Source organism: Cyprinodon tularosa, unplaced genomic scaffold (genome assembly GCF_016077235.1).
Source record: "Cyprinodon tularosa strain WSP-4 unplaced genomic scaffold, ASM1607723v1 ctg43, whole genome shotgun sequence".
NCBI lineage: Eukaryota > Metazoa > Chordata > Actinopteri > Cyprinodontiformes > Cyprinodontidae > Cyprinodon > Cyprinodon tularosa.
The window spans coordinates 598,315-623,074 of record NW_024039152.1 but is presented as its reverse complement, the minus strand read 5'-3'; the positions used below and the strand labels follow the sequence as shown (position 1 = coordinate 623,074).

Sequence of the window (24,760 nt, the reverse complement as noted above, 5' to 3'; positions counted from 1 at the left end):
CCCAGCCAGCTCTCAAAGGAGAGCTAGGTCTTCAACTCAAGGTCTGAACCTCATTAGCCTGAAGCTAGACGCTGCTGCTGCTGAGCTCTCTGCTGAACCCACGTTCTCTGGACCCAACCGGTTCCCCCTCTCCATCGATCAGTCTGAACCTCATCAAGGTACAAACCAGAATCAAACCCCGGACAAGTCATCACAGCTTCCTGGCTAACCAAACTATCCATCTCTGCAGATACTCTGTGATTCCAGTCCCGGACCAGTACCAGAATCTGCTCATTAATTATCTTGTGTGCATCTTATAATAAACTGTTAAACTTTTACTCTGTTTCCTGTGGTGTTCTGCATGTGGGTTAAGTCTCTTAAATCCATCATGACAAGAAGAGCTTAAAGCTGTGCGATTTTTTAGCCTTTTCAGGGCCTTATCCAGTCTTATCCAGTTATTTTAGCCTTTTCGGGGCCTTATCCTTTAGCCTTATCCAGTCATGTGAGAATTTTTCGATCAGGCTGAATTTTAGTCTCATCGTGCGTTGTGTAGTATACAGGGGGTGACCAAGGGCGATCAGCCACTCACGACTACCTCCTAATCAGGAATCGTAAGGTCGCGAGAAAATCAAACATGTTTGAAATTCAGTCGGCCGTCGTAAGGTCGCATCAGAGCGTCGTGCCACCCAGTGTGAGAGCATGCATCGTGGGCTGTGAACTTTTAAACCCTGCCCTTTCACCGTACAGTTTGAGCTGTAGCTGCGTGCAATGATTGAAAATATTGGACAGTGTATGGCCTGCTTAAAAGGGGAAGTCGGGACTCTGAAGTAACAAGAAACAGTCTGCGCAGGCAACAGACAACTGTTACCCACATGAATTCATACTGTTGTAAGAACATTTCAATTTAATATTGGAACTCCCTTTTTTTAGATCTCGATTTAGCTGTTGAAATAAAAGACTGTTCTTTTTTGTAAGTCTTTACACTTCTTTACTAGTTCTGGTCGTAATGTGGATTCTATTAGTTAACACCTATCTACTTAGATTTCCTTTTCCAAACCTCAAAACCAAAAGTTGTTGCTGCTTAAAGACCAAAACCTTTTTCTTTCTTTTTAACTGTCTTGTATCTGGCAGAAAGTTGTGCAAATAGTGGCTTTTTAAAACTTTCTGAAACAGCAACATTTGCTTGTAGAACACAAATAAGTCTAGATAAGCTAACCATTGAGACAACATGGAAAAACGTTGTGCAAAACAGTTTATTAAAACTATTTGGGAAAATCAAGCACAATCTCTGTTTTTCCTCCTGCTGTGTTTGTGCAAAAACTCAGATATCTGCATTAAAACATGCTCTTAATGTCTCTCCATACATGGGATGATGAAGAGCACCTTGTCCTTCACCTCTGCGTTGCATAGACACTGTAAGCAGCTCGGCAGTTTACTGTAAACAGGACTGGATCTACTCTGATTCGGCTCCGATTCCTCAGTAAACCTCAGAAACATTACCAAACACAGTAAAGGCCTCCACACCCTCCAGCTGTCCTGAGTTTAATCGCTACTTCCCAGAGAAATGTTTACACTCCTGCTGAGGCGCTTATAGGATAAAAGTTTCCACCAGAAATAAGTCACACAGTTTTATTAGCCAAGTGCAAAGGTTCAAACAGACATCATTGACAAAGCGTGTGTAGGAGTCTGCTGGAAATGATATGATCAGTAGAAAAAAAAAGGGGAAATAAATGAAAGAGAAACTAAATATGGTGACTTATTATGGCAACTGTGAGTGAAACATGATCATGTTTTAACAGTATCCTATACTGTTGCAACAATTTAAAAGATCGAATGAATAAATGGTTCAATAGCTGCAGAGACTGTGTTACCTCAACAACAGAGAGAGTTGGTGCTACTTGAGTTTAGACACCTTGACAGTTCATGGAGATGAAAATACTTGAGAGCAGCTTAGTTTGGCCAATATGAATAGTAAAAGTATAGCTTCATTCAGCCAGCTGATCAGCAGTGTGCAGCAACAGCTGCATACTAGTAGTAGCTGTCTTTACAAGCTTATTAAAAGTAGTTTGGACTGTAGGGGCAATAAAAATGAGTTTCAGCAGGTTTGAAACTGTTTAAATTGTTGGTTAAATTATCATGATACTGAAAAATGTTATGAATTGCCCTGATTTTACAACATTCGGATTTAAAAATGCATATTTTCTCAGATCAAATAGAAGGGAAATAGGAAATCCTTTAATTTTCAACAAAAAACTGCAAAAGTCAAATTAAGCAAATAGGGCTGCAATCGAATTAGAATCCCTGAAGACGCTAATGAATTGCTGCAGTTGACTGGATGACAAGAAAAATGGTCCCCATCTACGGAAACTATCAGGAAAATTATATAGAAACCAAGTTCAGGTTTTCAAAGAGGACATTTCAACATGTAGGAAGGCATGAAAGGAACAGGATGAAAACTATGAAAAAAATGTCCCCGTTTCTTAAAGAGAAGCAGTGATGAACTATTCAAGTAGGAGGCTGTCTGAAGACATTTCCACAACCAGAGATGGTATGGAGCAGCATCTCAGTCAGCTGCTACCAATGGTGGAACCTACCAGAAAAGAAAAACAAACTCTACATGTCTGACATTAAAAAAAATGTTATTGTAAAAAACCTTCTAACAAGAATTATTTTTTTTTTTTATTCTTTTTCACAATATTTTTGTGATCTTTACATAGATTACCTATTATTGGATATAGATGATTTCTTGACTAGAATAAACTAAGTGGTTTAATATTGCCCAAATTTTGATATAGAAAAACAAAGAAAGAAGCACCATTAACTGTCAAGTGTAAATAATATAAAATGTGGTTTTAGACTATTTGGCTGTGAAACAAAATTGCTGTTTTATCTGTGATTGTTTCTCTCCCTTTAATTTAAATGACAGATTTAACAGTGATTTTATAATTTTTTCCACACACCATCTAATCTGCAACATCTTGGTTGCATGGTTTTAGTTTTATAGCTAAAAAGAATACTGATCTAAATGGTTATTTTGGTCAGGACTGTTTTTCATATTGTAACTCTGCCAATTGGTTCTTTTTGACCTTTGAATTGAAAAAAGTGTTGATTTTACTTCTGGAGTAATCCTGGACGTCTCACCACTTCTGAGACAGGTCACTACTGTTTAAATCTAAACGTTTGCTCCCAGAGTGGTTTGATGCTCAGCAGCCTCAGGAATAGCTTTATAACTTTGACTTTTTCCCGTTAAGTCAGTGACACACAGTGACAAAGAGTGGAATGATATCAGTGAGTCATTCCCTCCTCCTCTTCATCCCCCTCCCTCATGTGCTTCCCCTCCAGCTCTCCTCTTCATCTAACCCCCCCCCCCCCCCCCCCCCCCCCCCCCCCCCCCCCCCCATCTGCTTCCAATGCCTCCTCAGGCCTCCTAAACCACTGAGAGTATATCAGCAGAGTCGGAGACGCCTGCACCAATATGGCCGGCGGGTGAGAACACACGCCCTGAAGCAGACCCAGCTGCACCTCTGTTCCTCTAATGTACAAAAAAAGCACATTTTAAACGCTGCTGGAATAAAAGCAATGCCTATATGTGCTCCGCCAGTACTTTAACTATGATTAATGATAATGAATTATAGCCTGAACACTAATGCCTTCTGTCTGAGCATGCCTGCATGGTGAGAACATCCCTCTGCTCTGTGCTATTCTTCAACTTTACTTGTAATAACAAGACATAAAAGAACTGCTTATTTATGTATGCAATTGTACTCTTTATATGTGACATTGCCTGGGAAATTTCTTGGATAATCTTATTCTTACCCCTGGAGAAGATTTGCTAAATCTCTAGTGATGTGTCATTACAGCCTAGCTGAGATTTAGGATGAGAAATGCAGTTTATGAAAAGATGGAGCTAAAAAGTCTTGGCTTCATACTAACCCTGAGAAAAACAAAAAAGTAACATTCCTCTAAGTGATGTACAGTATTGTGTTTAACTTTTTATTCTAGACCTTACCTACTGTCCAGAAAATAGTTAAGAACACACACATTTGGCAGCATTATCAAACACCCTGGCTGGATCCAAATGTGAGCAAATTTGCAGCTGCTAACAATTCCTCCAGAAAACTGTGAGAAAGGATTCAAGTCGGGGCTTTCGATGAGAGGAAGAAAAACACGGAGCTATGACACCATCATCTTTTAGCAGAAAGTTTGGATTACTCACCAGGAGAGTGTTGGATGTCTGTGAATTAACATAGAGGGACAACATGATGACTGCACCCTCTGAAATAGGATTCTGCGTTACTGGATCTGAACCCACTCTGCAAAATGAATCAGGTCAAATCTTCCCTCTGCTGCTCAGACTTTGAGCCATTAGATGTTGCTTTAGAAAGTCATTTCTCAAAGAAGCATGGGAAATATCCAATATGTTTGACTTCTAAAGTGACTGAATATTTTAGTTTTGTGATCTGCAGTAAAAATGTAACTGCCTCAAAATTCATAAAATCTTTCCAAATGCCATCCAGTTGCAGATTTGTTAAATCCCACTGGCTCTGAGCTCATTTAAATCCATAGTTTAACATTTTCACTGTGTTTGTGTAGGGATTAAATGACATTTTATGGACAAGCGCATTCCCCCAGGAGTCCCTACTGGTTGCCAAGCAGCTAGTTGGGGAGAGGGTGGACAAGGGAACAGTTTCCTCTGACTTTCCATTTTTGCTCTGCAGATCTCTTATTAAAAACCTTCTCACTCATCAAAACACAGTTAATCAATGTATCATCATCTCAATAACAGCAGATTGTAACATTTGCTACTCTACATATTAATGTCATGACAATAATACTTGAGCAATGACTTCAAAGATGCAGCTTTTGCTGGTCCCTGATTAGATATTCCATAACACTAACCCTCAGATCAGAACATGCTGTACAGGAAAAAAAAGAAATAAAGCTCTGTCTTAGCATCTACAGGTCAATGGAGGCTCACTAAACATATTAAAATTTTAAAGTTAATGACAGGAAAGTTGCCTTCATTAAGAGTTGAAGGGGAAGCCTTTCCTCACTCACAACAATATGGCAGCATATCGACCTAGCTTTGTAAATTAGCCTCTGATTGATTGAACCTGAGGACTTCTGAAGAAGTGTTCTTTGGAAGGATGAGATGTTAAGCACCCTTCATGACAATGCACATGATCTTGTTTGGAGAAAGCCAAACAACTTATCAGCACATATTAGATTTTTTTTTCAGAAAGGACCCAAGCATCTTGGAAAAAACCTAAGATGATGCAAGAACTGCTTTTTAAAATACCGGTTTTCTTTATCACATTTAGCATCCCAGATTGATGTTATTTTATTATACATCACCCTGGGCATTCATGTGAAATCCTCCCTCTTTCATACTCAGAAGTTTGTAACAGGATGCAGTGCAGGCAATTAATACTAAATTACCATATACATCCCAGTATTCCTGCAAACAGATGTTCCAATATCAACTTAATGTATTTATGCCGTCTTTATGGTTTCCCAATACTATTCATGTGATCTCTGATTAGTACCAACAGTACAGTGACAGAGAGTTAGAATAAGTATTTATTCATGCCACCTAATGATATTAAAGGTCCTATATCATGCTTTTTAAGCCTCTAAACATAACCTATAGGCAAATATATGATGAAACAATGATTTACAACTATTTGGGTATTAATATTTTATGAAATTCAGTTGAATTCTTCTAACCCAGGAGGAAAACACTTGAAAACACAATTACTCCAATTGTGAATGCTGAAAAGAATCAGAGACCTCTCATGGCCAAAAAACAGATTTTCCCAACTTAGAAGTTTAAGTTAAAAAGGAGGTTTCAGTCCTATGCAGATGATCTGCTAAAAGAACCTCTTCATCTCAATTTTGAGCAGAATTCATGCCATCTACAATGCCTTGGAATATTTGCCCTCCCTTGAACTTTTCAAACATTTTTCACATTTCAGGCTTCAAACATAAAGATATAAGACTGTAATTCTTTGTGAAGTATCAACAAAAAGTGGGTCACAATCATGAAGTAAAATGAAATGGGTTTGGGTTTCAAGTCGCTTGGAGTCTGTCTCTATCAATTTTATACATCAATTCAGGTCGGCAATTTGACTTGGCCATCCTAACACCTGGTATATTTATTTGTGAACCATTCCATTTTAGATTTTCCTTTATGTTTTTGATCATTGTCTTGTTGGAAGATAAACCTCCATCCCAGTCTCAGGTCTTTTGCAGACTCCAGGTGCACATGGCTCCATCCATCTACCCATCAGTTATATTCATCTTCCCTTTCCTCGCTGAAGAAAAGCAGGCCCTAACCACGATGCTGCCACTACCATGTTTGACAGTGGGGGTGGTGCGTGAAAGGTGATGAGCTGTGTTGCTCTTACGGCAAACATAATGTTTTTGCATTGTTGCCAAAAAGTTCGATGTTGGTTTCATCTGACCAGAGCACTTTCTTCCACATGTTACCTGTGTCTCCCAGGTGGTTTTGGCAAACCTTAAGGATTTTTATGGATATCTTAAAGAAATGTCTTTCTTCATAAAGGCTATATGTGTGCAGTATACGACTGATTGTTGAGTCTCCCTTCTCAGCTGTAGATCTCTGCAGTTCATCCAGAGGGATCATGGGCCTCTAGGCTGCATCACTGATCAGTCTTCTTCTTGTTTGAGCATGAAAATTTAGAGTACCAGCCAGGTCTTCCTAGATTTGCAGTTGTCTGATACTTCTTCCATTTCACTATTACCGCTTGCAGTGCTCCTTTGCACTTGTAAAGCTTGGGTAATTTTTTTTATATTCGAATCCACCTTTAAACTTCCCAACAACAGTATCCCGACCTGCCTGGTGTGTTCCTTGTTTTTTAAGGATCGCTTTAAACAGATCTCTGAGACTATCAAAGAGGAGGTGCATTTATTGTATACTGAGAGATAATTATACACAGATGGATTCTATTTATCATGATCAGTCATTTAGGTCAAGATTGGATCATTCAGAAATCCTCAATGAGCCTCTGGGGAGAGTTTGCTGCACTGAAAGAAAAGGGGCTGAATAATTTTACATGCACCACTCTTCAGCTTTCATTTGTTAGAAAAGTTTAAAATATCCAATAAATATCCAATAAATTTGTTCTACTTCATGATTGTGCCATTAATGTGAAATTGCCACCTGTGTAAAAAACTAGAAAGTAGAATAAACGTTTCTTTAACATAATTGCAGATGCTATTGTTGCCTTAACGGTTTGGGATTTGGGTCACAGCTTAAGACCCCAATGATTTTTGATTTTGGCATTAATTGAGGACGGGCTATAGCCAGCTTCCAGAAGGTTGTGACGATGGAAACACGAAGAACTGGGGCTAAACCTAACAATGGAACCAGTTTGGTAAGAAGCCCCCATTGATTTGACAATTTACTAATGTCTCCTAGAGTTGAGTCGACCTCAAACACACCTTGAAATCTACATAAGAATGTCTGAAATTGAGAATCCATTGATCCAATGGTCAAAGTCAAGAACTCATTTTTAACTAAAATGTTTTGTTCTTAACAGGTTTTGATAGACCAGTGCAGAGAGAATTGCCTGCAAAATGAAGAATAGTTGAAGAAATTCCAGCACTATATTATGAGACTGATAGTATTAGAGAAATTACTCTTTAGAGATAGTGGTGCTGAAGGTCATTCAACAAGCTGTTGAACTATGGGCTGCTATTAGTCTATTTTAGCTTCTTTTCTGGTAAATGTCAATTGTGTTTTCCCACAATAGTTTTTTAAACCTACTAAAGAGCAACACATTTTTAAAAATGCTTTAAGATGATTACATTATGATGTTGCATAACTGTGTATTTTGTGTCTAAGCAGCTTAGTGGGGTCAGCCTCCAACCTTTATCTCCATCCTGACCTGCCACCCTCCGGTCCCAGCTGTAGGATTTGAGGCTCTTTAGGCCACTAAGCTAGAGAAAACCCCTCATCAGCCTGTATAGCAGGGCTGTTTGGGGATTTGGATTAACGTGTGAAATGAAGTGGTAAAGGTGATTACAGGGTGGGCAGTCGAGTGTGAGGGCAGCTGATGGGCTGAGCAAATCAGGCGCCAGCCAGAAACAAAGTGTGGGTCAATAGGACAGCGGGATACGGGTCACCTGAGTTTCTGTTCCTGAGGCTTTTCCATGGGCACCACAGCCCTTAGCATCCACATCCTCCTGGTTATCAGGCAGGCAGTGGAGCTAGACTTGGTTGAGTGCAGTGGCAGCAGGAAGGGGAAGGAATGAATAAGTAAAGACTTTCCACTCTGCTCTTCTCCTCATATTTAGCTAAACTGGCTTTTCCTTGTGGAACAATCCCCAAAGCAGTGCCAAATTGCAAGGGGGAAAAGGACAGTACCAGAACCTCTCAAAGCACATATAGTCTAAGCTGAGGCATGATGGTGTGAATGTAGAACAATTCTAAAAAGATTGAGCTAATAATTTGCAGCATAGATAAGCTGCAAACATGATGGAGAAAAAAAAGTTTTGCATTTTTAAGGTTACAAGGAAAACAATTTCAACATGTTATTAGAATTACCTGAGACACACCCACCCTAAGTAGTCCAAACTGTGAAATGGAAAGAAAACTATAAAAAAAGAATTTCAGCATTTTTCTTTATAAAAAAAGTTCAGAAAAGCAGTTGCAACTATCTGCTCATTATACTTCTTAAATAATCCCACGCTAATTAACACCTACAACTGTTGAATACATAACCCTTGGGTTTTTTTTATCCAAATTGCAAAGCACTTAACCCACTTCTATTTGGGGTTTTTGCATAATTTATCAGGCCCTTAGTATCAATTTTCACTTCAGTTCTCAGACTTCTTAACTGATTTACAGTTAAATACTAACAAGGTCATTATAGTTGGAAATTTCAACAGTCATGTTGACACAAAAATTCTAAATATGGGTTTTAATGCTACCCCAGACTCTATTTGCTTTGATCAAATTATTAGTAGATCTACACACTTTGTCTTAATACTCTGGACCTTGAGCAGTCTCCCAGCACAAAGACATGTGGCGTCTAGTGTGAAAAGATGTTGAAGCAGTGATGAATCTAGCAGTTGCAGGATGGTAAAATTAAGGGACAGGACGTGAAGGCCCCTGATTTAAACCAATTCATTATAACTCTGGCCATATGTTAAGGTTTGTACTGCAAGGGGGTGATCTTTCCCCTCAGTTTCAGGTCTGGTCCTTCTATGCAGCTTAATTCATCTTTCCAATAAATATGAACATTTGTACCATCATCACAATTCACAGTGGAGAAGATGCACAAAATTAGTTAAGGTGTCACATATTCTCTGTTTACCAGTAACGCATTTGATCATTCAAATGGACTTTCACTACATATTCGTATGACCACATGTGATACAGTCATGAATTAATGCTCCATTCAAGGTTGGAGTTGGTGATATTTGAAAAAAAAAAGAAAAAGAGTGAGTAAAATAAGCGTAACAGCAAATCGTACCATCCAATATTCTTTAATATCACATTATCCTCTGTTATGTAATATAGCCCTATTGCTTGAAGGTGAACCTTCACCCTAATGTCAAGTATTTTGCAGGCTCAAAGAGTCTTTTCTTCAATTTTGCACCATATTTAGTACCAGCTATTGCTAAAGTATACCAATATATATACTAAAAGTGCATTTGCTGCTGTCACCATGTTTCAATCTAAATATGTTATTTCTTTACAAATGTTCTCCAACAAACCTCTGAGGCTTTTACATAAGATCAGCATTCACACAGTGATGGAGTTACACACAGTTGGACTCATTTTACCAATCAGGTGTCTTTTCAAGGCAATTTTTTGTGCTGGGTTGTATTTAAGAGCATCAGAGTAAAAGAAGGCTGACTTCAAATGCCAGTAAAGAAAAAAATTATGTGAAATATTCTGATAACATATAGTCTCATTTCACACTACAATTTTGTGTTACTTTTTCTTTGATGATTATATAAAATCCAGATAAAACACATAACTGATTAGGCTCTAATGTAAAAAGTGACAAACTGTAGAAAAAAAAAGAACACTTTTGCAAATGATTGTACATTTCTGAGCAATTAAAAGAAAAATGAAACCGAAAGGGACGAATTTAGCCTCTCAAGAGAAATTCCAGCTTAAACTTGCCTTACTTCCCCTGACCAAATCCGTCTCTCTCTCTTCCTCTTCCTCTCTGTCTCCTCCTTGCTGTCTACTCCTCTCTTAGGACTGCTGTGTCTTTGATCAAGCTCTGAAGTTATAAACATTACCAGCTGGCCATTCGCTCCACATGAGGTCAATCGAGTCGTAGGCGGCGGCTTTGGGGGGAGGGTGGGTGCAGTAACTCTACTCTTTGCAAACGGCGGCATCCAAAGCAGACATCTGGGAGAACGTCTCTATTTCAGAGACAGCCTCTGATTCAGCTAAAAACAAATCGTCCCCTAACACACACACACTATGAAACGTGCTAAGATAGACAATGAGGCAGTGTTCTGTTTTTTTCTAGCCAACTGTAACAATAATACCATCTGCTTTCTTAAGGAAAAACATAAAAACAGTCACAGGTAGCAATAGTAGCTTACTACACCATGCCTTCTCAAACTTAGTTATTGTCTTTGAACAGATTGTGTTTCAGTTACTGCCTGATGTGGGACTGTTACAGCAGCCCCCAGAGCCAAGTGTTAACGGTTCAGTGTTCGGCAAATGCAGTTTAATGTTGCCAGGGAACAGAGAAGGTCAAAGGTCATATGGGGAGAGAACGTGAAGCGAGGTGCTGCTGAAAGGAATCCATGTACAGTGCTGCCTTTAGTAGAGGCTGTCTGCATTCATTTAATGTTTCTCACCAAAACTTGCAATGCCATAAGACTAAAAAAAAAAAAAAAATGCTGAATCCACTTCCTTCCTCATGCACAGTTTCAAAGTCTTTTTTTTTTTTTAAAGAAGTGCTGCCGCAATGATTACATCTGGTCTACATTCTTCTCCTGCTATTCCGTTAATGGTGCATGGCTTAGTTTCTTAGCAGGCAGCAGTTGATCAGAAGAAAGAAACCCTAAAGAACATAAGGAATGTGTATTTAATGCCATCTTTGCTCATGCATGCTCCTGTGTAGACCTGAAAACACATGCCTAAAATTAAACTTTAATTAAATGTCAAACAGACTGTTTCTAACAGAAAAACGTAAATGAAAGTTGAACAAAATTCCCAAAACCAAACTTGGATCTTCTAGTCATTAAGGGTTATATTTAGTTTTTTGTTCCAGCTTACAGTTATGTGACTGACTAGAGACCCACTTAAGGTGCATTAAAGGTATAGAGGATGATTTTTTATTTCCGATTGCATCATCACAATAAGTGGTCCTCCAAATTGTCAATAATTCTGGTGATATGTTGACGTAAGGCCGTCCTACACGCTCGTCCCATTAGCTATCTTTTTCTCCGCATGCGCACTTTCAGTCGCATATGTGTGTGGTGAGCTACGTCAATGAAGCTCACCTTTCTCATCAGGGTTTTTTGAAAATGGCCGTGGGTCGTAAGAGAAAAAGTGTCTACGAAGTGCAAGAAAAGAAAGGCCTCAGAAGAGGTAGATATATCCCAGATAGCTTTGCACGGACAGCTCTCCATGCAAAGCACCATGGGATTTGCTCTCACAGCGGGCAGCTGTTACCATAGGCTGCCTCTATCCAACAGTGGCAACTAGTAACAACGATGGCACCGCGCAGAAGAGAAGGAGTTACGTGACCAACGGAGCAAAAAGCAGTGATCATCTGTGCGAACGGTCAGTTAACCGAGTTTGCTATAAAGTCTACTATATAGTCACTGTATGTGGATACAGTAAGCTTGTATGAGCTATGAGAACAGCACATTTTAAACAAGGCGTTCACAAGGAGAAATGGGCTCGTGCAGGATCTTGCACGCACATTTTTTTTAACTGGAGAGGGCGGGCCTTTTAAAAAATCCTACACAATACCTTTTAAGTGTTTGGTGTGGAATTTCTAAATGCAATACAACTTACAACTGTAATGCTATATTTATCCTTTACTTTTATTAAATGCTATCGCCAAATTAGAATTTTTATTAGGAAGGTGCCAGTGACCATGTAAGATTTCCAATAAAAAAGGAATTTAATTTGTTTTTACGTATTTGTAACACTGTTATAATGCAGCATGTTTCTACAGATGGATAATTCAAAGCATCTTATTATAATCAAACTCTGCTGCAGGGAGATCATTTTACTGCAGGGATCAGTAGGGAGCAGAGATGGGCATATTATAAGCTGATTGGCTGAAGAGCAGCAATGAGTGGGCAGACAGCATGCCTTAATCTCAGACTGTGGAGAGACGACATCACAGAGCTACTGATCAAGTGACAGCGGTCCTAAAGAAAGGTGCTCCTTGAAGTCAATGGCTAAACTAATTGCTCCTTACTTTCTAAGTGTTCAACTAAATTCACTTGAATGGTTTACTGTTTATTTCAGACAGAAATGCTAGGTTTATACTGTCCTGTAGGGTTGTTTTTTCTGGACATATCGTAACCAGAATTCTATTGCAAGGTATATTTTTATGTTTTGTTAAAATACTTAAAAAGCATTGTTTTTCAGCTTCAGACCTCACTTATAAGCCAGCTGAATGATTCTAAAATATCTAATTTTTATTATAAATAAACATCACATCTACAGAATTATTTTGGAACTCACTTACCAAAATTGGTACAGAGTAGTATTTGATGTTTTCAGATATGTAGTCCTTTTAATTATTAATTATTCACCATCAAATGTCAGATTGCATTATCAAACATACACACATTTAACTCAGTTAAACTGCACATTTAACAGGGTTAAATGTGCAGTGTCAAAGTATTTTGACTCCTTCAGACTAATTACAACAACAGCAGGAGTATACATTATGAAAAGATTTAATTTAACTCTATTTCAGAGTAGGACCAAATGAACTTGGATTGGTGTTAAATTTAACTCTTTAAGTGTTATTATAACGCTGCAAAAGTTACTGTGCAGCTGTATAACATTTAGTTCCAAAAACTACCAACAAGCCACCCAGTCATTCAAATCAACCAGTTTATTCCTGAAACTTTTGGTCAAATATAAAAAAGGAAAAAAACCTATCCAATAGATAATACAGACTTTTAATCTTAAATGATTAGATTAGATTTTATGCTGAACATTCTTTTCAGCTTTGATTCAAAAGAAAAAGTTTATTAGGGCTGAAACAATGAATCGGATTGATCATGATTAATCAATTATTGAAGTAATCGTCAACTAATTAAGCAATCGATTCATTGTTAACTGGAGTTTAGAGAATGTAAAACATGCCTTTAGCTGACAAAGCAACCCACTTAGAGAAGTAATTATGACAAGATTGTAAATAAAAAAAATAAACATTTTGAATTTAAGATAAAACAAAAAAACTTTTCGTCTGTCAATATGCTCTATCCAGAACTCTGGTGGAAAACTTTTAGTTTCACCTGGCTTAATTTGGTAAAAAGTCTTCTTTAACGAACCGTTGGCTATCTGACTATTAATCGATTTATCGAAAAAAATAATCGACAGATTAATATACTAGCAAAATAATCAGCCATAAGGTTTATAGTTTGAAATACAACGGAAAGGATTCCTGGAATGACCTAAAAGAAAACGTTTGTGTCTTGATTTACACTGCAAACACGAGCTACTTTAAGATGCGGTACTCAGATAGTATCCGGTAGTTTTAAGTTCAGAATAAAGACACTGATTGTTTAGAAACTGTCTGCTGTTTAAACTGCCAAACCACATTTATCCAACATTGAAGTCATTGCCAGAGCTCAGACTACATATCCACACAGACTTCTCTGCAGCAGCAGCATCACTAACTCCTTTGCTGACCACCGTTGTTAACAGTTGTTCTGTTTTTCCTTACCTTCTTTGTTGATGACATGGTCATGATTCTGTCAGCTTCCATTGCTCAAGAGTTTCGAAATGACAATCTGGTTGTTTCTTTTCTTTAGTGACAGTAGTCTGCTGGGTGACGTCTACATTCCCTTTCCATGTGTGCGTTGCTTTTATGTCCTAAACTAAAGACTAAGTTCTGAAAAGCAGTTGTCTTTAATTTATAGAGAAATTAGATTAAGGAAAGAGCATGCCTAAATGATTATATAAATATCTTTATGCCTCAGTGGGGTAATTATGTGAATGAATGCTGATTTTCAATTAAAATTCCTTCATTTTATGATGGACAAACTACCTCTATCAAGGATGTTACAGAACGCAGTTTCTTTTCAAATCAAAAACAAATTAAAATACAGTTGCAAATAGATAAAATTGAAATGTTCAGGTCAGATTTCCATGAACCAGGATGTGGTATTTGTCAGTAACAGCCTTACCGATGTATTGCTAATACTTTGCTTTTTTACTGATGTTCATGTGACTACTTTCTTGAGGTTACAGACATTAACCTACTTCTCCTAAGCTTCTTTCCTTTTGTGCCTATACTATATTTATGATTTGCTATCTTTTTTAGTAGGTTTCCTGTTGGATCCTGTGTGTCATTTATGAATTTGAAACATTTTATACTTGAGATCTTCTACTTCAGCAACATACAGCCGTGCCACAGTTTATCATAAAGAGGAATCTTGTTTTTTTATGTTGTCCTGCTCCACAGTCCAAGTTGTACGTTTTTTAAATACTCATGGTGTTTGTGAAACCATTCAGTCTGATTTTAAATTCATTGTACAAAGACAGAACTTTAAGGAATTTATTTATGATCTTCTCTTGACTGCTGACTCCATTGTTTTGGTTCTTTTAGATTTATCTGCTGCCTTTGACAGTCCATCAAAGTATTCTTCTATTAAATCTCTGACATATCCCCGTTCTTAAAAGCTCTGTTTGGTTTGAATCTCATGTCAGATGGTTCTTATTCTGAGTCTTTGAGGGAGTACTCTTTTTGCCCAGACTGATTTGAGTACCAGAAGGCTCTATTATGAGTCCTATTCAAATTTCTTTATATATTCTGCATTTGGATTCTATGTTTACAAAGTATATTTTCTTTTCTTGTTATGCTGCTGATATCGAAATGTGTTCCATTTTAATCCCGATGTCTGAACCACTGCGGCCGCTGCTTAACAGTTAATTGACACGTCACAGACTGTCTGACTCAGGACTGTCTGACAGTGAACGAAAACAAAACCAAAACTGTGTTTACTGATTGTACCCCTCTCTAATGTTTTATGTGATATTTTTTGCCCTCTTGATCCTCAATGCTGAATTTTGGAGTGCTTTTGGACACAGTTTTTAGGACCTTGTTTAATCAATTATGCCCATATTTTACCTAAACACCATTAAACTCAACATGTCACAGCAGCTCATTATATTTTGAATTAAAACAACATCTCTCCATCACCTGCAGTTATACCAATGTCTACTTTTCTTTTAGAGAATGACTTTAAAAATGAAGAGTAGATAGAAAGATATTTTTCTTTACTTGCAAGGACATTAAATGTAGCTTATAAAACATTATGCTGAGACTCTAAATGACAAGCTGAGTCTGTCTACTGCTGAATTTCACCACTCTCAGCCTGTTGCTGAAGGGTGAGGCAATCTTGAAGCAAAGATCATGCATACAATGTGTTTCATAATCTTGTGGCAAGAGGTTGCCAATAAATGGCAATTTCCTATGTATGATGAGACAAGGCTACAGTAAAGCTATACAGTTGGATACTTGGGGGGTGCCTGTGGGCTACCACCATCAACATATTTGCTCATAACTCCTGGTGCCAAAAGTCTGACTTTGGTTTTTAGAATGAAAATACAAAAATATCATCATTAAAACTGAAAAACCGGGGTTCTTCGTTGCATTTTCTCCTACTTGTTCAAATGTTCTGCATTATGTCATTTCATTTAAATTCTATTTAAATTTTCTATGTTTTTTTATTGCAATAGACCTGTGAAGGTAGTTCATATTTGAATTTTGTAGGAAAATAACTTTATAGGACAGGCTAAGTCGACACTTAAATGTACAGCGGGTAATTTTCAGCAGAATCTAACGGTCACACTGCAGCTTTCAGCAACACGGGCCGCAACTGACAATTATTGTGCAAATCGATTAATCTGTCGATTATTTTTTCGATTACTAATCAGATACACAAAGGCACCTTCAAGAATATTCTTTAAGAAATTAAACTAGTTGAAAGTAAAACTTTTCCACCTGAGGAGTTCTGGATAATGATTGTTGACAGACGAAAATTCTTAATTTTTTTTATCTTAAAAGCAAAATCTATATCTATATATATATATATATATATATATATATATATATCTATATATCTATATATATATATCTATATATATATATATATATATATATATATATATATATATATATATATATATTATTGCTGCACTAAGTGGGTTTCTCTGTCAGTTAAAGGCATATTTTAGAGTATCTATACTCCAGTTGATGATAATCAATTACTAAATAAGATTATTGAATGATTAATCCATTACTAAATTAGTTCATGATTATTTCAATATTCGAATAATCACAATGAATCCAATTGTTTCAGCCCTTGTTGCGACAGTGTTCTCCAAGACAAGTGGTCAAAATACAATTGAAAAATATTGTTTTCAAACTAATTAGAAATAGAAAGCAATATCTTTTAATATTTAGCAATCCTGAGTAGAACTATATTTTGTTGCGGTCGCAGTTCTAGTTTCACATCTTTTTTGCTATGGCTTCACCAGCATTGCACATAGAAAGATAAAAATGTTTCTTATTCTTACTTGTAAAATGGCTAAAGCTCTATATCAGGCATCCCCAAAGTCGGTCCTCAAGGGCCACTGTCCTGCAGGTTTTAGAGATTTCTCTGCTTCAGCACAGCTGATTCTGATGATTGCAGTTCAGCAAAAGCCTGTTAGTCAACTATTAATGTAAATCAGCTGTGCTGAAGCAGGGAAACCTCTAAAACCTGCAGGATAGCAGCCCTCAAGGACAGAATTTGGGGATGCCTGCTCTATATGAATGAAGAGTGACAATACACATCAGTTTTTATAGCTTGCCAGTTGCCACCATATCAACTGGATTTGGACTTTGACTAGACCATTCTAATATGTCAATATACTTTTAGCTAAACCATTCCGATGTAGCTCTAGCTAAAGTTTCAGCATTGTTCTACTGCTAGAAGACGATCCACAGTCTTACGTCCTTTGCAGCCCCTAACCGCTTTCTTCAAGGATTGTTCTAGATTTACCTCACTCAATCTTCCAATTATCTCAGAGATCTGACAAACAAGCTCATGGCATGATGCGACAACCACAACGGTTCATGTTGAGGTTGGTGCTTTCAAGATATGAAGAATGTATCGCCTCTGTCACAATTTAAGCTTTAAAGTAAAAAAGACATTTTTTTATTTTTTAAGTTTATTTTTTTCTCTCTACATGTCACACTTTAATTGATCATGCAACCCACAAATGATCATCCAGATCCCCCACATTATGATGCTGTCAGTGGCATGTTTCACGATAGAAATGGTTAAAGGATGTGTAACATTAGCTTTTTCTTTAGCTAAACTTGGATCTCATCAGACCAGAACACTTTTTTCTCATTTTTTTCAGCATCTCCACCATTGCTTGCGACACATTCTACCAAGACTTAAGAAAAAATCTACTGATAAATTTCGGGAGCTATTTATAATTTAAAAAAGCATGAACCAGCAGAAAATGTTCTTTGCAGAAATAACAGCTGCTTTCAATTCACATCAATGCAATAAATAATAATAATAAACATAATCTCAATAATCGGTAAACTAAATCATGATTTTACTGTAAAAAAAAAAGAAAAGAAAAGTAAACCAATAATGTAAATGTCTCACACTGATGCTCTAAATAAACTGGAGCTTGTCGTGGGTTGCAGCCGTCTGTGTGTGCAGTAGCTGTGCTGCTGAGAGGAAAACATTATTGTGTGTGGGCAGTTTTCAGTACAGTCTCAACTCCCCAATGCAAACTGAATCACACATTGTAAAGAGAAAGCCCAGGCATTAAGCAGCAAAATCTGTGACATCACTACCGGACATAGGAGCCCTGTTCTCTGCATAATAGAACTATTGAAGCCCCCCTCACTGCCATCGCTGTCCACGGTGCACCAGTCTCTGGCAGTAAACCCCTGTGTGAAACCATCACCTGTTGCAGCTTAGCATCTAGAAGCTCCTGTGGGCGTTTTGGAGGACCATTTAGCAAATGAGAAACGTGGTAGATGGACGTAGAGCATACAGTGCTGTCAGAAATGATTTACCTCCTTACAGATTCTGGAGGGTTTTTGTTCCATTAATTCTTTTAGATAATATGAAAAACTTCAATAGCAGAAAAAGAGAACTGCAGTGACTAAAAAACGTTTCATTTAATAAAATTTTTTATTTATTAATGAAGAGAAAGCAATCTGTTAAAAAAGAAAATAAGAATTGTCCCCAACTTTGTTCAATCATGACTTGACAATTTGCCCAATCAGATTTTTGGATACCAAAGTTCATTTCGACAAGCTACTACTATCAGAACTTTGAAGAAGATACTATAGACAGCATGAAGTAGACTGAAAATAACCACAGTTTCTACCATCCAAACTAGTCTGTACTGTATCAGACTAGAATGGCTTATAAGGCCACTTCTAAGGATTTGGGGTTTTCAGTAGTGGATGGCCAACCAGAATTACTCCAAGAGAGCATTGATGACTCATCCAGGAGGAAACAAAAAGAAAACCCAGAAAGGCTTCTAAAGCACTGCAGGCCTCAGCTCTGCTTGGATCAGTTAACCGTGCCGAGCTTGATTCCTTACGTCCGTTTACACATCGGCTAGCACGGTTCCTTGCCTCCTAATAACGATCTGCGGTACTACTGCTCTCTGGGATTGAAGGACGAAATAGGGCAAATCAAAATGGTGGTGCCCGTAACATTCAGAAAGTTATGTTTGGCTATACCTGTGATATGTCATTGTTTGCAGAGAGTCAGGCAAAGAAGGCGGCATTTGGTGAATTTACTTGACAGAGTCGGCTTTTGGGAAGTGGATATAACAAACGATGGTCTAATCGGCGCTTACAGACGCAGCAAACAACGACAAACGTTGAGGTTCATCACACTGCTAAGCAGAATCATCACTGGAAATCGTGTGGAAAGGTAGGGAAGCTACTATTTTTATAAAAGTCTGAAATTTTCTTCTTCTGTTTTATGGCGGTTGGCAAGCAGCTTACTGATGTGCATTACCGGCAACTACAAGGAAGCTGACTGTAAGGAGATGAAACAGTCTGCCCATGCTCTCTTCGTTATCTGAGAACCAAGCCTCAACTGAACCGCGCCGAGTCCTAGTGATGAACTAGTACCAGTCTAGCGCTGTTCGGTTCAGTTTGCGTGCCATTTACACTCAACAGTTATCTCGGTTGCCGTGCTCGGACCGATCTCGGCACGGTTTGAAAAGGATAGTTAAATGGGGCAAACGATTCAACAACAACAACAAAAGAAACTTGATAAAAAATAAATAAACTAATAAATAAATAGAGGAAAAAGGACCCAGATGGCTTGTTTTTATGATGGAACTATTAATTCTATAGTCGAGCAGACATTCCTTGAAAAGAACATTGTATGTGACCTTTAAGTTTGATTTTTTTTTTTTATAAGAAGAACAGTGGTCTATAACTAAGCAAGAAAATTAAGGTTTTGAAGTGGCTTAGTCAAAGTCTGGACTCAGATATTACTGTGATAAAGCCAATTTGATATTAAGGTATGATGATGTTCTCACACAGTTAAAAAGAGGACATAACATCTCAGTGGAGATTAATAGTTTCTCCCAGCACTGTTGTGACTATAAAGCAGATAGTAAACCATAAGCAAAATAAACTGTACCTGGCCAGCTGTGTCATACAGTCCCAGCAAGTACTGCTTCCCTCCAACGTTGACACTCACTGCAAGAACATGGGAAAGGAGCAGAAAGGTGAGGGTGGGGTGAGGAGACAGGGATCAGAGGGACTGAGGGGTGGTGGTCTCAGGGACTTCCAGCTATGAGGAAGGCAAACAAGTGGTTTTGAACAGATGCAATGCAGTTGCAGAAAGAGTGAGAGAAAAGTCAAGGGAGGGAATCCACGTCTCTCTTCTCCTCTTTTTCCATTTCTAATGGGATAATTATCACCAAACAAAGCAAAGCAGCAGCTCAGTGATGTCATGGTTCGTGAGATGTAACCCTACCTGCATAATGATCAAACACCGTGGGCACATACTCCTCTGGAAAGGCGTCGTTGGCATAGCTCATCAGGAGACACGTTTTACCCACCGCACCGTCTCCAACCACGACGCATTTCAGCATGATAGAACAGGTTCCGTTCGCCATGGTTCGGACCCAAACAGCATCCTCTCCTGGACGCCTTGCTGTGCCGACCTCCTGCCGGTGCTGCTGGGTGGGGATCCCCGCACCGCGGCGGGCATCAGCAGCCTTGGAGGCGGACTGCGCGCTGCACCGTGTCGGGCTGGAGCAGCATCTCTGTCTCCCTCCTGCCAAACACCGGTTCCTTTCCTCCCAGATTAAAGCTCAACTTTAACCCCTTTGGTTTTTCTACTGGATCCCCCAGACAAAGCAGTAAAGGGTTTCCTTTGAAGCTGAGGAGGGATCCACCGTGTCCGCTTCCCTCCGCGGTGTGACCTGCTCCCCTGACGCTCCCCGGCGCACTGAGCCTCCTCTTCCTCCTTCTCCTCCTCCTCCTCCTCCGCTGCTGCTGCTGCTGGACAGGCAGGCTGGAGAGGCGGAGCCTGGCTTTTAAAAGCAATAAGTAGTCTGCAGTCCGCCTGCTGGGTCAGAGGTTAAAGGACTGGGAAAAAATAGCCCACAACATTAGACATATGGAGGAAAAAACAACAAAAAACTTCTTTTTCTGAAGAAGAAGATCTGTTCATTAAGGGATTAAGAAGTAGTGAATTAAGCATGACAGAAATGTATTTGGAAATATTGTATTAAACCACTCTGATCATAGAGAGCAGAGTTGTCCAACCATGCATCCATCCATTCATCCATCCATCCATCCATCCATGCATCCATCCATTCATCCATCCATCCATTCATCCATCCATCCATCCATCCATGCATCCATCAACTCATCCATCCATCCATTCATCCATCCATCCATCCATCTATTGGTACATCCATCCATCCATTTGTCCATCCATTTGTCCATGCATCCATTGGTCCATCCATCCATCCATCCATGCATCCATCCACTCAACCATGCATCCATCGACTCATCCATCCATCCATCCATCTATTTGTCCATCCATCCATTTGTCCATCCATCTGTCCATGCATCCATTGGTCCATCCATTGGTCCATCCATCCATCCATCCATCCATCCATCCATCCTGCATCTGTTTGTCTGTCTGTTCACCATCCATATATCCATCCATCCATCCATTTGTCCAACCATCCGTCCATGCATCCATTGTTCTATCCATTGGTCCATTCATCCATCCATCCATTGATCCATCCATCCATTGGTCCATCCATTTGTCCATCCATCCATCCATGCATCCATCCACTCATCCATCCATCCATTCATCCATCCATCCATCCATCCATCTATTTGTCCATCCATCCATTTGTCCATCCATCTGTCCATGCATCCATTGGTCCATCCATTGGTCCATCCATCCATCCATCCATCCATCCATCCAGCCATCCATCCATCCATTGGTCCATCCATTCATCTATCCATTAAGCCATCAATCCATCCATCAATCCATCCATTGGTCCATCCATCCATCCATCCATCCATCCATCCATCCATCCATCCATCCATCCATCCATCCATCCATCCATCCTGCATCAGTTTGTCTGTCTGTTCACCATCCATATATCCATCCATCCATCCATATGTCCAACCATCCGTCCATGCATCCATTGTTCTATCCATTGGTCCATTCATCCATCCATCCATTGATCCATCCATCCATTTGTCCATCCATCCATCCATGCATCCATCCATCCATCCATCCATCCATTAAGCCATCAATCCATCCATCCATCCATCCATCCATCCATCCATCCATCCATCCATCCATCCATCCATTAAGCCATCAATCCATCCATCCATCCATCCATCCATCCATCCATCCATCCATCCATCCATCCATCCATCCATCCATCCATCCTGACTAATCTCTGTATTTGTCTTCCATTTATACGGTTTGAAGGCAGAACCAGGAAGTGCTTAAAACAAAGCTTGGATCGGAAATGTTCCCATGTGTCCATAGGAGGGAATCATAATTTAGCTTCTTTTTTACTACAGATGAGCAAAGCTTACATAAGCGTAGACAAAGCCTCATCAGGCCATCCAGCTCAATCTCCATGCTGTTATTATTTCGGTACACCATTGAGGAACATAAGTTGTAAAAGAAGGAAACGCTTCATATTTGTGTAGCCCATGAACTTTAGTAACCTAGAGTCAGAATTATTTTAATCACATTGGGTTTGTGATGAATAGATGACTCACCCTAACTGTGTTAGTCTTTGTTTCTGTGTGTGATGGATGGGATATGTGGGATGGGACCACAGAGCTAAAGATGGAGGCACTACAGGGAGAGCTGTGAGTTTATAAGATGAGGGGTAAAAGATCTGGCCTGTGTGGAGCACTTGGCCAAGTGTAAGCTGTCATTTAAAGCACTGTTCACTATCTTAATAACACACATCTGCCAACAAAGTCAAAAAAGGAAACAGCATGTGTTGACGTTTGCACAATCTAAGGCGAATGAAACCAACCACCGAATAATCAGCTAAGTCACAGCTGACAGGAAGCCTCATCTCATCGCTGATAGGCTATCTGTCTGTGTGGCGAGCAATATTTTAATAAGCAAATCAGCACAACTCATCTGCTGAACTTTAAAAGGAGACATTAAAACACTTAAAAAGTAGAAATGAGTGTTCTCTCAATAATAGCATTGACAGCATCACTCTCTGAATGATTTTGGAGCCTCATTGGAGGAGTACTAATACTGCATAGACTCCTGAACACACAGTAAAATGTGGTGATGACATCATCAATAGGGATATGAGAACTGATCAGAGTGGATAAGGAAATGGATGCAGTTAAAAAAAAGAGTTACCGTATCTGTTAGAGGCTGCAAAGACAACACCAAACATCCAGAAAGAGCTAGAATAAAATGTTTCATGTCTGTGCATTTTTATTTTGAAGTGGTCTAGTCAAAGTAGCTCAGCAGGACTTATAAAGATATCATTTTAAAATGCAAATGGACTGATCTTAAGGTATTTTGCAGTAAAGTATGAAAAAGAAATCCCTGAGATGGACGGTTGTGTAACTTTTACAGAAAATAACAGTTTGCAGGTGTAACCTAAAAAAAAAAAAAAAAACTTAAAGGGCATAAATCCATTTGCTAGGCATCATAACCTGTGTGCAGGGTGATCTCTCCTGCTTTCATCATATTTGAAAGCTGCTGCAGCAGCTCACGTGACCAAACAATTACATCGTAAGTGTAGTTGTTGTGCCAAAGGTGATGCACGGGGGACATTGCCCCCCTCTACTGGACAGGAAAGGAAAACATCTTCAGGAAACAACAGCTGAAGTAAAAAATATGGATTTAGTTAGATTTATGTCATACTCCCCATAGCAAATAATGCTAGAAATAATGTGTGAATTCAATGATGCATTAGAGGAATTTTCTTTCTTTAATGATTTGTGAAGCATTGTTATTGATAGTAAACACTCCACAACAGTTTTTTCTGCAAATAGGAATTTATTTGTTGCAGTTTTTTTTTAAAGCACTGAACAGCTTAGCACTAAAATACTTTACAGACTTGTTGTTGGTGTATCGACCGCACAGACCTCTCAGGTCTCCTTCCTCAGATCTCCTCTGCAGACCCAGAACCAGAACCACGAGTGTAGAAAAACCTTTAGTTCTTATGCTTCATAATCTGGAATAAACTTCCAGAAGACTAGATGTACTGAAACCCTGAGCTGCTTTAGATAAAGATTCAAAATTTGCTTAGAGTGGCCTTTGATTGTGCTATCAAAACATTATTACTTAAGCTTTCAACCCAGCTTTCCTTTTATTTCCTTCAATTTTATAATTTCTTTTATATAATGTGACATTTATGCCACTAAAATTCTTTTTCTATTCAAATATATAACACTTTGAATTTCACATATAAATAAACTTTCCTTACATAATTGGCTAACAATAAAAGGTGGATTATTTATAATCTCTATAATTTAGAATCTTGATTTCTCTTAAAACATGCATGCAGTCAGGGTTATCAACATTAAGATGATGTCCAGTCAGAGACCTAATTGGTTAAAATTACATTTGTGCTGATGCACAATCAAATCCTAACCATGCACTTTGCAGTTTATCTCAAGTCGAAAAACGTAAGAAATTTGAAATAAAACGATGCTTAAATGTAGGTTTCATGTAAAGAAGAGAAATAACAGTAGGCTATGGTTGCTAATTCTGGTTGAAAGATAAAAGGGGAACTATTCAACGGATCTGCATAGTAAACACCAGCTGGACAGGAATCAGAAGACAATGAAAGGAGGAGGTTTTTTTTTTTTTTAACACACTCCATCGTATATAAGTTCTAGCAGCTCATCTTCCTCTGTGCTTTCTGTTGTTTTACTGCTTTAGGGCAGAATTATAACTAGAGGAATACTGCTTAGCGCTATAGGGTTTAGCTGCTTGAGAAAATTCAGAACACTTTTCTGCACCATGTTGTCTTTAGTATCTTTATTGTCCATTTTTTTATTATTGT

The 24,760-nt window shown here is 38.6% G+C and overlaps 1 protein-coding gene across 2 annotated transcripts in view; it reads right to left on the bottom strand.

The window, feature by feature from the left end:
* rhoq (ras homolog family member Q) overlaps positions 1 to 20,697 on the bottom strand; it is a 34,787-nt gene extending 14,090 nt beyond the window's left edge. Inside the window, exons 1-2 of one of the 2 annotated variants that reach the window (XM_038299460.1) lie at positions 20,200 to 20,697; positions 19,861 to 19,919 (exon numbers count right to left, since the gene is read on the bottom strand). In XM_038299460.1, coding sequence (XP_038155388.1) covers positions 19,861 to 19,919; positions 20,200 to 20,341 — 201 coding nt within the window. In that variant the 5' untranslated portion in view covers positions 20,342 to 20,697. Of the gene's footprint in view, positions 1 to 10,143; positions 10,375 to 19,860; positions 19,920 to 20,199 lie in introns of those variants that run through there. The other variant, XM_038299459.1, reaches the window with a different exon arrangement.
* Between the last annotated feature and the right edge of the window lie 4,063 nt (positions 20,698 to 24,760).